The 14,335-nt window shown below is 29.6% G+C and overlaps 3 protein-coding genes across 9 annotated transcripts; 1 reads left to right on the top strand and 2 right to left on the bottom strand.

The window, feature by feature from the left end:
• The first annotated feature begins 23 nt into the window (after window positions 1–23).
• On the top strand, window positions 24–6,509 carry LOC105274655 (WD and tetratricopeptide repeats protein 1). Its single transcript, XM_011330954.3, has 14 exons — window positions 24–194; window positions 699–812; window positions 960–1,090; window positions 1,165–1,276; window positions 2,187–2,570; window positions 2,636–2,756; window positions 2,873–3,046; window positions 3,413–3,528; window positions 3,756–3,883; window positions 4,031–4,111; window positions 4,338–4,480; window positions 4,618–4,765; window positions 5,205–5,397; window positions 5,612–6,509. Exons 2-14 carry the CDS (start codon window positions 747–749, stop codon window positions 5,813–5,815), a joined length of 2,001 nt encoding a protein of 666 aa, XP_011329256.1. The 5' UTR covers window positions 24–194; window positions 699–746; the 3' UTR covers window positions 5,816–6,509.
• A 270-nt stretch (window positions 6,510–6,779) lies between these two features.
• LOC105274683 (Bardet-Biedl syndrome 5 protein homolog) lies at window positions 6,780–10,625 on the bottom strand. Of its 5 annotated transcripts, XM_026973922.1 has the most exons (9): window positions 10,524–10,608; window positions 9,615–9,739; window positions 9,290–9,534; window positions 8,971–9,020; window positions 8,772–8,899; window positions 8,480–8,615; window positions 8,279–8,380; window positions 8,007–8,198; window positions 6,780–7,789 (listed from the first exon to the last, which is right to left on the bottom strand). In XM_026973922.1, the coding sequence occupies exons 3-9, from the start codon at window positions 9,432–9,434 to the stop codon at window positions 7,574–7,576; spliced, it is 969 nt and encodes a 322-aa protein (XP_026829723.1). In that variant the 5' UTR covers window positions 9,435–9,534; window positions 9,615–9,739; window positions 10,524–10,608; the 3' UTR covers window positions 6,780–7,573. The 5 variants fall into 5 exon arrangements, with proteins under 5 accessions (XP_026829723.1, XP_026829721.1, XP_026829725.1 ...); XM_026973920.1 differs by lacking the exon at window positions 9,615–9,739 and having other exon boundaries at window positions 9,290–9,438; window positions 10,524–10,625; XM_026973924.1 differs by lacking the exons at window positions 9,615–9,739; window positions 10,524–10,608 and adding an exon at window positions 10,308–10,401 and having other exon boundaries at window positions 9,290–9,438.
• A 381-nt stretch (window positions 10,626–11,006) lies between these two features.
• LOC105274656 (putative gustatory receptor 28b) lies at window positions 11,007–13,475 on the bottom strand. 3 transcript variants are annotated; one of them, XM_026973917.1, is made up of 6 exons: window positions 13,100–13,475; window positions 12,458–12,857; window positions 12,123–12,326; window positions 11,997–12,059; window positions 11,806–11,895; window positions 11,007–11,185 (listed from the first exon to the last, which is right to left on the bottom strand). In XM_026973917.1, the coding sequence occupies exons 1-6, from the start codon at window positions 13,423–13,425 to the stop codon at window positions 11,057–11,059; spliced, it is 1,212 nt and encodes a 403-aa protein (XP_026829718.1). In that variant the 5' UTR covers window positions 13,426–13,475; the 3' UTR covers window positions 11,007–11,056. The 3 variants fall into 3 exon arrangements, with proteins under 3 accessions (XP_026829718.1, XP_026829720.1, XP_026829719.1); XM_026973918.1 differs by having other exon boundaries at window positions 11,092–11,197; XM_026973919.1 differs by lacking the exon at window positions 12,123–12,326.
• Between the last annotated feature and the right edge of the window lie 860 nt (window positions 13,476–14,335).

The following is a 14,335-nucleotide window of genomic DNA, read 5'->3' as shown; positions in this document are numbered from 1 at the left end:
AGTTCTCTATAGTCTTTTCTCTATAATAATTTTCTCTAGTTTTATAGTATGGAACGGAAAACAAGAGTTGCTTTATTGCTTTGACGGTCTTTATTTTATACATGCAACACTTTTAATTATTCGGAGGATGTATATTTGCATGAAATGCAAGAATTGTTCCATCGTATGGGATTCATACCGAGAGCTTTAAATAAGTGAGTAGAATCCATGTACACTCTTGTATCAAGTATATTTACAATATTAATATCACAACATTAAAATACCTTATTTTATTAGCATCGAAATACGCATTTTGTTTATATTTCGTGTAATCACGTTTATCAATATCCGAGTTGTGACAACTGCTGCCTTGAAGTTAGCGATTTCATTTCATTATACCTTTCAATATAATAATGATAAAATTAGAAAATATTGTACATTAAGAGTTCTGCCATTTCTTCTCACTTGTGCGTGTATCACAATATATAAGTAATTACGAAGATAATATAATATCACACAAAGTTAGTAGAATATTTAATAAATAGTAATTTAATAAATAATTATCTTGGTTAGGGTATATAGATCTTTTTAAAAAAATGAAAAGTCTAACAGAATATCTTTGGCCATGTACGTTTTGTTTATTGATCTTTGTATAAAACAATTTTAATTTATAAATTTCAATCGTTTAATTTATAATTGCATATTTCGCTCATTTTTAGGAGATAATTTACGTTGTGCTATACTAAGTAAACAGGATAACGATAGAAATGTTTCCTAGTGTCCAAAAGAAGGATTATAGAATCCTAGACCTAGTACGACAAAGGGAAATACATGTAAGTTGTATATGACTATTGATCTTATAAAATTATATTTAAGTATGTACTTATTATCTATACAGAATGATTCAAAAGATTGTTGACGACCCTGTATATATTGTAGATAATATTAAACATCGTGTTGTATGTTTTTTATTAATTTAGGATTCAGTGACACATACAATTTTACAAAAGCTATATGTTACCGAGAGTTTAATATCACGCCTGGGTTTAGAGAAGGAGTTGTATGGTCACTCGGGATGTGTTAATTGTTTAGAATGGAATGAAACTGGACAGTATGTGTTTCTTTATGTATCCATGTAATCTTATTTTACAGAATACGTAAACTGCTAATATTTTAATTATCTAGGATTCTTGCATCTGCATCCGATGATAAGGATATCATATTGTGGAACCCTTTCCGTTATGAAAAAATATTGGTACTTCATTCAGGCCATCATGCAAATATATTTTCCGTAAAGGTAAATTAATATTAATTAAATTCTACTCAATTAATTTAATTCTAATCAAATTTTGTTTGATTTTGTATAACATTTAAGTAGTGGTAATATTTTAGCTAATCTGTTTTAAACAGGATTCAGATTCTGTTTGATCATTTAATAAAATAATTTAATAAAAATTTAATTTAATTTAATAATTTAATACAATGTAAAATCTAATTCTCAAAGTATACATTATATTATTACTTTATGATGCAAAATGTTAAAAAAAAAACACTACTAATTAGTGGCTCATAGCTGTGTCATAGTTTGTATAAAATTTAGAACAATATAATTCTCTATAATTTGAACCTTTTCGCGACAACGGTGTTGGTTGCATTGTGTGAGAGAATGGACTATAAGTGTGCACTATCTCTGTTGCAACTGTCTGTTGTCACACTGATGGAAAATACTTTTGTGACTGATAAAAGAAGAATGTTAGACTAATATTTTATTTTGACATTGTTTTCAATTATTAGAACAAGAAATAAATGACTGCCATTGCTATAGTGCCATTCGTCGCGAAAGGGTCAAATGAATCGTTTCTATGGCCGTTTTCCAGCAAGGATACGGAGAATTACACTGTGTTACACCATGTAAAATTCTTGTTGGAATTTCTTGGTGAAGTGTAGGTTTAATTTCTGAAAATCTCAGTAGAGAATATTACGGTTCTTTATTTTTATTGTACAAATTTTGGAAAGCACCAAAATGTAAATACTAAATATAAAATTAATTAATTAATATAAAATATTGGTAATACTAGATAACACTATTTTACACGCTTGTACTTTTGCACTGTGTCATCTGTGTAACTTGCTGGAAAAACTGTCCCCACTAAACTGTTGCGTGAGATATTTGTTATTTGTGACATTTTATTCATATTTGCTTTTAGTTTATGTCAAAATCAAATGACAATATACTGGTGTCAGGTGCAGGGGACTGCAGGATTCGAATACACGATCTCACGTTCTCCAAACCGATATTCACATGCAAATGTCATAAGCAACGCATTAAGCGTATCGCCACTGTGCCCAGTATACCCTTTTTGTTCTGGAGCGCGGGCGAGGACGGTCTGTTTTTGCAATACGACACACGTGCACCGCATGTTTGTAGGAGCAACAACCATAATGTACTTGTTAATCTCGTGTATCATATGGGTCGCTACGCGGAGGGTAAATGCATCGCTGTAAATCCGAGGAAGCCCGAGCTGATAGCTATCGGCGCCAATGACGCTTACATCCGGATGTACGATCGACGAATGATCAAATTGTCGCAGGTAATTTCATTTATTCTCGAATGTCGATGAATCTCAGATTTGTAACACTTTGATTTTACACTTAGGTTCCTCCATCGCCGTCTATACACGACAACGTGGACTGGGCAAGTATCAACACATATCGGGCGGGCAAGGGTGACCCGGATGAGAATATTCCTCTGGGTAGCGCGCAATACTTTATCGCGGGTTCGTTCATACAATGAGAGATAATAGCGTACGCGACTCCTTTATCCCTATTCTCCTACTCTGCTAAGTAACCCACAATCGCTTTAATGACTATCACTCAATCTAATATTGAACAGGCCACCTGCGTTCTCGCGACGGTAACAGAAGCATCACGGCTACCTACCTGACGTTCAGCGATGATGGAAATGAATTACTCGTCAATATGGGTGGAGAACAAATTTATTTGTTTGACATCAACGACTCGAACAATTCGAAAATATTTTCCAGCTGTTTGTCGAGAAAACATTCAGGTAGTTATCGAAAAGTTTGTTGCTCGTTTTGAATGAAAATTATTTATTATTGTGTGTGTGTGTGTGTGTGTGTGTGTGTGCGTGTGCGTGTGCGTGCGTGCGTGCAAAGGTTTTAGTCTTTTTTTCAGCGCTCTGGTATAGTTAAATAAATTTAAATAAATTTTTATTTATTTAAAACGTTTTTTTACAAAAAAATCTGTAACTTGAAAGTTGGTAAAAAGTCATATCATCATAAAAAACAAGCTAATATTTTGATGACTAAATTGCATTGCGTATACTCTGAAGCAAAATCATGTGAACGAAGATTAAAACTTTTGCATATATCAAATATGATAACGTGATAACGGTTAATTATTCTTTTGCTAGGATCAATTGAGCAAGACTTTGGAAAATATTGCTTAGAATCATACGATAGCTTGGAAGATTTCACCGAGAAGAATATAAAAGTACTATCACCGCATGTTGAAGAATTAAAACGCAAAGTGAGTTATTTCCTATTTGTACATTACATAAATAAGAGATTTACATTTAACATATAGTTGAAAAAATGAAATTGTTTTTTATCTCTTTTTATCAATATATATACTAAATAAAATACGTACTGGGTGTGAAAAGATTTTTAAACAAATTCTTATCTATTTACACATAGCATAGAGAAGTTAATTGCAACGTTGCTGCAATGTCGTAATATATTTTTTTTAATTAACAGGCAAATGAGAATTTTGAACAGAAGAAATATTCATTAGCAATCAATTTGTATAATAAAGCAATATCGTACTGTCCAACAGCGGCAGTGCTATATGCTAATCGAGCAGCTGCTTACATGAAACGTGCTTGGTAATTATTTATAAATTATTGATAAATATATGTATTCATTTTTTCAAATAGATTTAGCATTCTACTTTTGTAACTTACTTCCGACTTACTTTATGTACATGTATATATATGTGTATGTACGTATATGTATAATTATAATGTTCTTAGGGACGGTGATATTTATGCTGCTTTGCGAGATTGTAAAATGACGTTGCTTCTTGACCCGGAACATGTAAAAGCTCACTTTAGGTAAAAGCAATGTACTATTATAATTGACAAATTTACAGAACAATTGTAAGAAGTCCTTAACTTTTATGTATACATATATGTATATATCTTTTTCTTTCATGGACATATTTTCAATAAAATGCTTCAAGTAGCTTAATGTTGAATGTTACGTCAGCTGTTCAATCTTTTGTATTCAATCAACGAATGTTTTGTAATCGAAATTATTAAAATTTGTACGTGTGTACAGATTGGCGCGATGCCTGTTTGACTTAAATCGATCGATCGAAGCTAACGGTGTGCTCAAGAGTTTTCAACAAAAGTTTCCAGAGTATACGTCTAATTCTGCTTATAAAGCATTGAAAATGGATATAAAAGAAGCTATCAATAACGGTAACGTTATCTCGATCTCGTGCAATTATTTTATCATTATAAGAAATAAAATCTAGCACACAAACTGTTGCAAGCTATAAATCTACATGATTGTACTGCTTATAAAAATACGTTAACGTTAATATGTTTTCCTTTAGGAAAAGACATTACGCAAAGTAATCGTTCATTTTTCCCGATATCGGAATATGAGCAAGAATGGAGAAACAATACGATAGATTACAAAATGAGATTCTGTGGTCATTGTAATACTACAACCGACATAAAGGAGGCAAATTTTTTTGGGAAGTAAGTAAATTTAAATAATGATATTATAGGATCCCCTTAAGTTAAAAAGTTACCAAGTTATGAACTTTTAACTTAGTTAATTTTACACATGTTAACTTTTAAACTAGTTATTTTTAAATGCATTAACATTAACTTATTAATTTTTTTATACAAGGTAAAATAATTCATCAATATTAAAGTCGTATGAAAATAATTGGTCGCAATGCGTCAAAAAATATATATTAATTAACTTTTCACTTTAACAAATTGATTCAAATTTTTAACTCAGCTTCAATTGAGTTGATTTTTGTTAAGTTACTTTTAACGTAAACTCATTGTCAGTTAATTTCTGGGTCATTAACTTTAAACTTAGTTAAAGAAAAAATGAAGTTACCCAACCCTGATATATATAAAAGTAATCTTATGATCATCTTATATAATGTTATCTTCCGATTTTAAGTAATAGCCAATATATAGTGGCTGGCTCAGATGATGGTTCCTTTTTTATTTGGGATCGTAATACTACCAATATCGTACGTGTTCTGCGAGGAGATGAAAGAATTGTTAATTGCTTGCAACCACATCCATCCACGTGCTTATTAGCTACCAGCGGCATTGATCCAGTAATTAGGTTGTGGAGTCCATTGCCGGAGGTAAATCATATTTTTTATATTTTTATATTTATTTTATATTTTTTTCCTCCTGCTTTTACATTGTACATACATATTGCTATGGTCAGATATAATCACGGATCTGATATTCCTAGTATCATTTTATATTAAATATAATTTTAATATAATTTTACTGTGATTTCAGTTTTTATACGTTGCAAATTTTATTTAATTTTTAATTTAATTTTTATTACAGGATGGCAGTGTAAATGAAAGAGAAATTCAAAATTTGGATGATGCTGCATCGGCTAATCAAATACGTATGAACAGTGATCCGTTCGAATTGATGCTGATGAATATGGGATATAGATTTCCCATCTCTCAGAACGAATTCAGCGACGAGGATGGTGAAGATCAGCGTGAACCGATAACGCAAGCTCTAAATTGTAGGCCGAGCTAAATATCGCAAGAACGTTCACACATTAAAGTTGATTAGATACTTGAAGGTTTATCAATATGTGTATTGTAATCTATCACACTACTGTTTATTTTCTCACCAATGTGTTTCGAAACACTTTAATTGTATAGTAAGATTTTTAATATCAAAACTATGTAAAATATTTTATTATTTGCTAAATTATTGTGTGTAGATGCATCGTTACGAAATACGAAAGATTTCAACAAGAAATATATTTCAAGCCTTATATACACGACATAGCTAATATATATGTTATATCTATTTATATAAAAAAAAACAGATTTGCCTTTAGCTTTTCTTAATTAAATGTAAATATATGAAGCCCGTTAAAAAAAATTTTGCAGACCAAAAGTGAGACAATGTGTTTATTTTATTCATTAAAGTAATACTTCTAAAGTCTTTAATCAATAATATTTTTTTAAGTTGTTTTAAAGTTAAGTTGACTTGTAGTATATTTTTTCAATACAGGATACAAAATTTTCTTTGTTTACACAATTAATGTGTAAGTAGATTTTCAGTAGATTTTCTTTTTCGAAACTTGAGTATATTTGCTGCTTAGAGAGCTATTGTTATTATAAATTTATAAAAATGATCATGCACCATTATGTTTTTTTATCAAACAATTGCGTATTTTCGATTAATGTATCGTACGATAAAAATAAACTTTAATTATCGGGATTTAAATTTTGTATGAAAAATTATTCGCCACAAATCTAAATATATTAATTAACAACGATTCAATAAATTTCCAATTGCAATCTTCAAATTTTATTCAGGTTATCAATATTCAACTACTCATGAGTAATTTTATTTTACATAAAAACTATATTATACAAAGATTTTAATTTTAATAAAACCTGTTATAAATGTAGATTAGATAAATAGATGAATTGAAAAAGTTTTAATTGAGGCTGACACAGTTTGGAGGAGTGAAATCGTCCTTCGAAATATTTAGTGAATTTTAATCAAACTTGGCATAAATGTAGATTGTAGATAAATAGGTAAATTTACAAATGTTTAGTTGTTGCTGAAAAATAATAAGAGATAAAATCATCCATCAAAGGTACAAAAGCTTTTGTCTTTTTTTCGATATGTCATGTAAACTATACGAAATATCGAAAATGTTTTATACAAAATTGTTTAACTACGCCATTTATCTTAATAACAATTATTTTCAAAACTTTACTCCTGATATGGAAAAGTATCGATTGTGTTATAATTTCTTAAAGTTAATATATTTTTATTCCATATATGCATTCGTATGTTCATAACGGATTATAATTATATGCAATACAATTCAGTCATCAAAATATTTACTCTCGTTTTTTACAATTTCCTGCCTTTACGTTTTACAATTTACAAGTTGTGTCAAGTTTTATTATTATAAAATCAGAATTTTCGGTTTTGCGAGATTCTCTTGTAAGTAATGGTTGCTAGAAGCTTCATATGTACAGTTTTGTCATAAAAGTTTTTTGAGAAAGACTTTAAAACAAGAATTGATATTCAGTTTTATTCCATTGCATTTTTGCGATAAGATGCGCCAGAAATTATTGATTTATAAATATTAACATCCGTTGTGAATGTATCCCTTGATTTCAGAAATTTTATAATAATTTATATATAGTTACTAAATGATGCTTTCGCAGTATAAGTATAAATATGCAGTGGACACAGTTTATAATAAAATGCTAAAATCTCCCCTTTTTTTCTGAATAAACTGTGTACGTCTTCGAAAATTAATTAATTAGCAGATGGTGGCACAAGTTCCCATAAACTCTGCAACGTACTGCCTTCCCTTGGTTCCTCTGCTGCGAGTCCGAAGTTAATCGAAAAATTAGGCTTTCTCTGACCTGTCTCTCCCTCAGAGAAATAATAACCGAACATATTTGATATTTCAGCTTGATTATCTTGTATCTCAGTGAAATGTTCGACATTAATCTCCTGTTGTACAGGTGCCTATAATAATACCTATGTTTAGTGTGTATTTATATGACTTATTTTAATAACATAATTTGATAAAAGAATATTAATTTTTTTATTATCATATTTAATTTATTTATATTATTTTTTATTTTTATATTTAAGTTTTGTCTAAATGGAAACTAAATTACGCAGATGGGAAAAAAAGGAAAAGTAAAATCAATATAAATATATAATATGCGTTAGAAAATACCTCGTGTTCAAACGTGTATTCTACGCCAAAAATAGGAAATTTTTCGAATTCCGAACGAAGTATCGAAATTTCTTTGTGAGTAATGTGTAACTGCTGTAAAGGATTAACACGGAAACCTAAAACGTATCCTCCACTGACCTCTGTACTTAAAATTACCAAAGTCGGTCCAAATTTCGATGTTCTAATAGTAATCTGCGCCGAGAAATTTATTCATGTAATTTTGATATATTTTTCAAAAATTATAACATGCGTAATTGTAATTCGATACTTACGTTTCCAATTGTAAGATAAGGTATCGAAACATTGAACTGATGATTCACATCTGCGTACCACACCAAACGTATATTTGTTATAATAAAAGTTCCGATATTTCCCTAAAATAAACACCATATTTATCGCGTTATGTGTAATAATTTAATAATTGATTTAATTAATAATTTAGTAATTGATCAAGGTCAAGGCTGTTTTGAAACCTGTTCAATGGATAAGTTCCAAACATCTTGCACAGAAGAATGCACTTTTTCCTGAGGTAACAAGGTCAGTTGATTCTCATGGATAATTCCACTTCTCAATTTAATTTCTCTGTATATCTTCGACGACACGTAAGCTCTACGACGTTTTATAGAAATCTTAATATTTATATATTATTTTATTTTATTTATTTATTATTTATATATTTTATTTTTATAGAAACATATATATATCATTATCGCTATACGTGATAATTATGTGAAAAAGAAATGTGATTACGCCGTTAATTGTTACCTGTAAACACCTATGACCGAGGTGTAGTGTCTCGTACTTTTGACATCGTGATTTGTAAATATAAATTCGTATCGACAATTTCGAAATGACGTCAATATATGGAGAGCTTGTATATATCCACCATAAATCTGGGAAAACAACGTTCGTTGACGCCGCGATATATCAGACTATCAATGCATTTTTAAAATATAATTCTTACCGTATGAAGAAGTTTCGTGTTTGCAGTTATGAATGTATTGTACCCTATACCTAGAAAACGAAATCGTAAATACTGGAATACATTTGATATAATTCAATTACCAGGATTGGGTAGTAACTTATTAAATAAAATTAAAAGTTAAGTAAAATTAAAATTAAAATTAAAAATTAAAAGTTAAAAAGTTATTAACTTTAAACTTAACTTAGTTAAAAAGAAAATAAAGTTACTCAACCCTGGATTAATCTAATTTGAAAATGTATCTTGGTCAATTACAAAGTGCATATTTGTTACATGCAATAATATCTTGATCTTGCCATACTTAAATTGATACGCGGTAAAGACAAAGAATGCCATATGATTCTCAAGTTTGTAACAATCAACCGTCCTAGGTCTCCTGCATTGCCTTTTGTGTCTTCTATCATATCAAGCTTATCAACGGCAAGCTCACCGGCTCGCAATTGCATATTACTGCACACAAAAACAATATTGGGACTTTTAAATATTATGCATTATACAGAGTGTAACAGAACACGTAGGCATAACTTCACTGCTAGATTCAGGACACTATAAAAAAGAAAAAAAATAATTATAAATTCATATAAATTGTAGTTGTAAACTTGGAAACAAAATCAGATAGGACGAACATTTATATAAATTTTTCTTCTTATTTCTTCTGATTTTTATATAAACTTTTCTTCTTATTTCAGTACGTGTCCTTATTTTAGTAAATCCACCAATGAAGTTATGTCCACGCATATTCTGTTACACTCTGTATATATAAAATATGTTCTTGTTACATAACATTAATGCAACAATAAATATGGTTTTATCATATATTTCACTTGGTTAATATAAAAAGCGCGTATTTTAATACAGGACAAAACAAATCACATTTAAAGTTAACAGCTAGCCTTTTATAATATGTTTTTATTTCAAGAATAAATATATTTATATTTAAGGCTGCTGTGTCCTCGCCGCGGCCATCTTTGTTTATGACGTTAGAGGCGAGAAATCATGCACATTTACGTTGCGCTCTGTATGGAAATAAAAACACATATGCACAAGGTGATACTCGTGATTAATTCAGCATACTTGTAAAAATATCCGGCCGCTAAGCCTGAAACGGAACAACCAATACGTAACCTCAAAATCAGCCTAGAAATTGGGCTGATTTGGACAGAAAAGATGCTAACTGACTAAGTCTCACATATGATATTACACTCTAATTATAGTGGCCGGAGATTTTTGTGATATTGCTGCACACACCACATGTCACTGTAACGCACAATAATGAATATTAACGATATAAAGCGCAACGTAAAAGTGACGTGTTTTACCACGCGGTATGGTTACCCAAGGAGAACAAAAAGTCACGATAATGCCAAAATGATGTCTTTTTGCTATTATTGTGACTGTTTGTTCTCCTTATAAGGTTACAAGTCCTACCACGAACTACCGTGGCAGCACCTTCAATTCGGAGTTCTCGGCTCCGGGCCCAGCAGCCTTAAGGAGTAAAATTAATAGTTAAAAAATAATTGTAATTTTATAATTACGAATGAGAAATGTCAAATTTAACTTCGTTGTCCTGCCACATTCTGAATATCAGCTGATACTGTAGTCGGCTTTATGTCAGACTGGGAAAATCAATATCGTTGTCATGTCTACAGAAGCATAACAAATCTAGTGTAATCTAATGTAATGCAATGTAAAATTTTACTTTTTATATACAGGATCGGATTAAGGTTTTTTAGGTCCAGGGCTATATTGGCTCCGTGGAGACCCTTTGACGAAAAAGCGGAGGGGGCGAGGTACAAAGTTTGTGAAATAAATGCTAGTAATAAAATGAAAGTCTAATAAAATTTTAATTACCTTTAGTTTATTTAAAACTCTTAACAAAGAAATTGCATATAGGTTTCTGCAAATAAATCTATTCTGTGTTTGGCAACTTAACTCATACTTTAAAGATTATTATTTATTATAATATATTAATATTATTGTATAATATGCAGAAAATATATAAGAATTAATATTATATAAAGGTTTTCTTTCTTTCTCGTCTCTCTCAATTTTTTAACAATCGCAAAAATTATGCTTTAAAATTTGTAAAATTATGTTCTGTGTAACCCACTGTAGTTATTGCATTATAATTTGCTATAGCAAATTTTGTATCTAATTGGATAACCATAACCAAATATGTTATTACAGCTCCTGTAATCTATACAAAAATCTTATAAAGATAAATATTGTGACGTATGTGAAGTTAGCTTCATAATTTTCGAATTTTGTATTTTTCTCAATGTTACAAATTTAATATTTGCGTTGTAATGTGATGATGTTTGTCTTATTTATTTTAATGAATTTTTTTATCAAAACGGAAGGAGATATCGAAATTTTTTCAATGGCACAACAAAGTACAAGTTAGTGTTAATTTAGGAAACAAATTAAGCTCTTTCACAAAAAAATGTGAAATTACTGAAAATTTGTCTTTTATTTTTTCTGTTGTTGCTTGCGTATATGTATAAGTCGTTAATTTTTTCTTTGCGGCACGCATCAGCACAAATGTAGTACAATATAGTACAATTATTAAAAATTGAAAATTCGAAAAGAAAAGCAGGGCTAGCAAAAATTAGGTTTTTTCATTTTTTTAAAATACTGCAAGTTTTTGAATTATTGGTTGCGGTTTGTGGCATAAATTAACACAAACGTAGCACAACCCAACACAATAGAGAAAAATACAAAATTTGAAAATTGTGAATCCAACTTCAGACACGAAAGACATAATCTTGCGAATGATTCGATATTATTATAGAATAAATAGAAGAACATTTTACTTACAGAACAAAAGTGAGGAATATTAATGTCGTATAAACCAAAAGCGCTAAATGTCAAATCTTCATGAACTAATTGAAGTGAAAAATGTATCACCTAATTGAAAAATAAATATTATGTAAATATATATATGCAAGAAAATATTTACATATAAAAATCTCTGAAATTTTCTAAAATTAAAAAAAATATAATCTTACTTCAGCCCGCAATAATCTGTGTTCCAGAAAAGCATCATGCAAAATTATTGCCATTTTCCTAAACTAAAAACATGATAAAATTAGTATCGTTATTATATACATTTCTATATCAGCTTAATACTTCACTTCGTTTTTTGCTCGCTGACAAACATAGCTGATGTAGAGAGTTCGGAGAATATAGCAAAATATGAAGTTTATGTTAAAAATTAATGTTTCAGTATTGTTTCTGTCTGCCTTGATATTATAATATATATCATGCAGCAGAAGAATTGTACCATTCAGACATATAGCAGAAGCTATCAAAAGTTGTATACTAAAATTCTTGTTCACCTGTTGATTCGAAAAAAGTTAATCATATTTATGATAAAGAATTATCAAAGATAAATTTAATTGACAATATTAATAATATTAATAATAAGACTAATTAATAAATTATAATACAAATTATGTCAGCTGAATACCTTTGTCGATAAAACGTATAATCCATGATGAATATGCTGAATCAAGCGAATTCCAATAACCACGACATCGTTATGTTTATTAAATGCATTCGAATTTGTTGTAAAATCGACAGAAGAAACTGACAACTTTTCTTTCGAATATTGAATCGCGATCTTGTTTAACTCCCGGAGTCTTAGATATATATCGTTCACGCAATGAGCAAATATTCCGTCCATAATTAGCCAGCAGACTATAGTATACCATGAACGCAGAGAAAAGTATATCAATTGAAATGAATTATTTAGAATTATATCATAGATATATTTCATTGCGACAAGTAGTGCCACGGTAGCCGTCACGGCATCCTGCAAATATTGCAGGAGAAAGATATCTTTTTTTGAGATTCGTGCGCCATACGATCTGAAATATTGTGTAGTTAATAAAACAATTGTAGAGAATTTTTAATTTGTATCTTTATGTGCACGATATTATATTTAATATGAAATGCAACTGTCCTAATTCTAACAATAAGTCATATGTTTATGAGGAATAGTAATTACAATATATAATATAATAATTATTTTTATTATTAATATAATAATAATAATAATTTTATATATTATATATATTATATATTATTATTAATTAAAAGAGATACTTACTCAAGAATGGAATCTATAGTGTATACCTCTTGATAAGGAAAAGCAAATGGCTTTGGACGAAATAGAGACGTACCCACCATCATCAATACCAATAAGAAATGTAGAATATACTGCAATATTATCATGACCTTCCTAACTAGGTGTTCTTCGCAATGTCCGATACAAACGTTGTACCAAGACATTTGACTCAAGACAGAAAACAACACTACAACTATGAAACTGTATAATCTGCCTATGCGACTTGACCAATTGATTCCTAGGGGATACGAAATCTTTTCGAGAGATTGTCCCGTAAAAACAAGAAGTTGATTCTTCTTTAAATTCATTGAAGTACACTTTTCTAGCAATCTTAATAATCAATGTCAATTAATTTATATTTATTATTATATTTATTGAAAATTGCTTTGATATTACAAATAACTGTATTTATCACGTTGACCATTCGTTTAACGAACGTGTACTAACGTGCCAGAAATCATACTGACGTAATATATGGTCCGATGTATGATGTTATCATTAGTTTCAATCGAGGCATTCTATTGATCCATCAAGTGACAATGTCTATTATCACAAGAAATAATTTTAACATGCATTAACATACATATGAAATATATGTGATAAATTACTTATTATTTATTAAATATATGTAATAAATTACTTATTACTTATTAAAATATTAATATGCACGTAAATTATGTACATGAACAAATGTTTGCATAGAAATATAAAGATTGATGTGCTACTGAACATGTATAGCACAGAGAGCGATACATGAGTAAATGTTTTGAATTAAAATATAAAAATCGTGAGGTACAGCGTTATGCGAACAAATATTCTTAAGTTTTAATATAAAAATTAATACATTTCTGCAGATGCAGTAAAGTGTTACATGAATTGTGATTCTTAAGTTAAAATATAAAAATTAACGTATTCCAACGTTCTCGAGTTAACAAGTAAAATTGGCATATTTCGACGTTCTTAAATTAAAAAACTATATATAAAAGTTAACATGTTGCGAGACATCGTTGAATTTAAATGTAAAATTTAATACATTCCGAAGAAATGAGGTAAATTTACAATTCCGGAGAGGAAGATGGGGAGAACTGGCGAGAAGAGGGTGGAACAGGGTGGACAGAAAAAGAGAGAAAAAAAGAAAGAGTGTCAGATAAACTTCCCAAAACCCTAATTGTGATGTAAAAACAAAAGATCGCTTACTTTGTTTTGGAGTTTCAATCT

This window comes from Ooceraea biroi, chromosome 11 (assembly GCF_003672135.1).
Source record: "Ooceraea biroi isolate clonal line C1 chromosome 11, Obir_v5.4, whole genome shotgun sequence".
Taxonomy (NCBI): domain Eukaryota; kingdom Metazoa; phylum Arthropoda; class Insecta; order Hymenoptera; family Formicidae; genus Ooceraea; species Ooceraea biroi.
The sequence above is the reverse complement of the archived record's forward strand: the minus strand, read 5'-3'. Positions and strand labels throughout refer to the sequence as shown.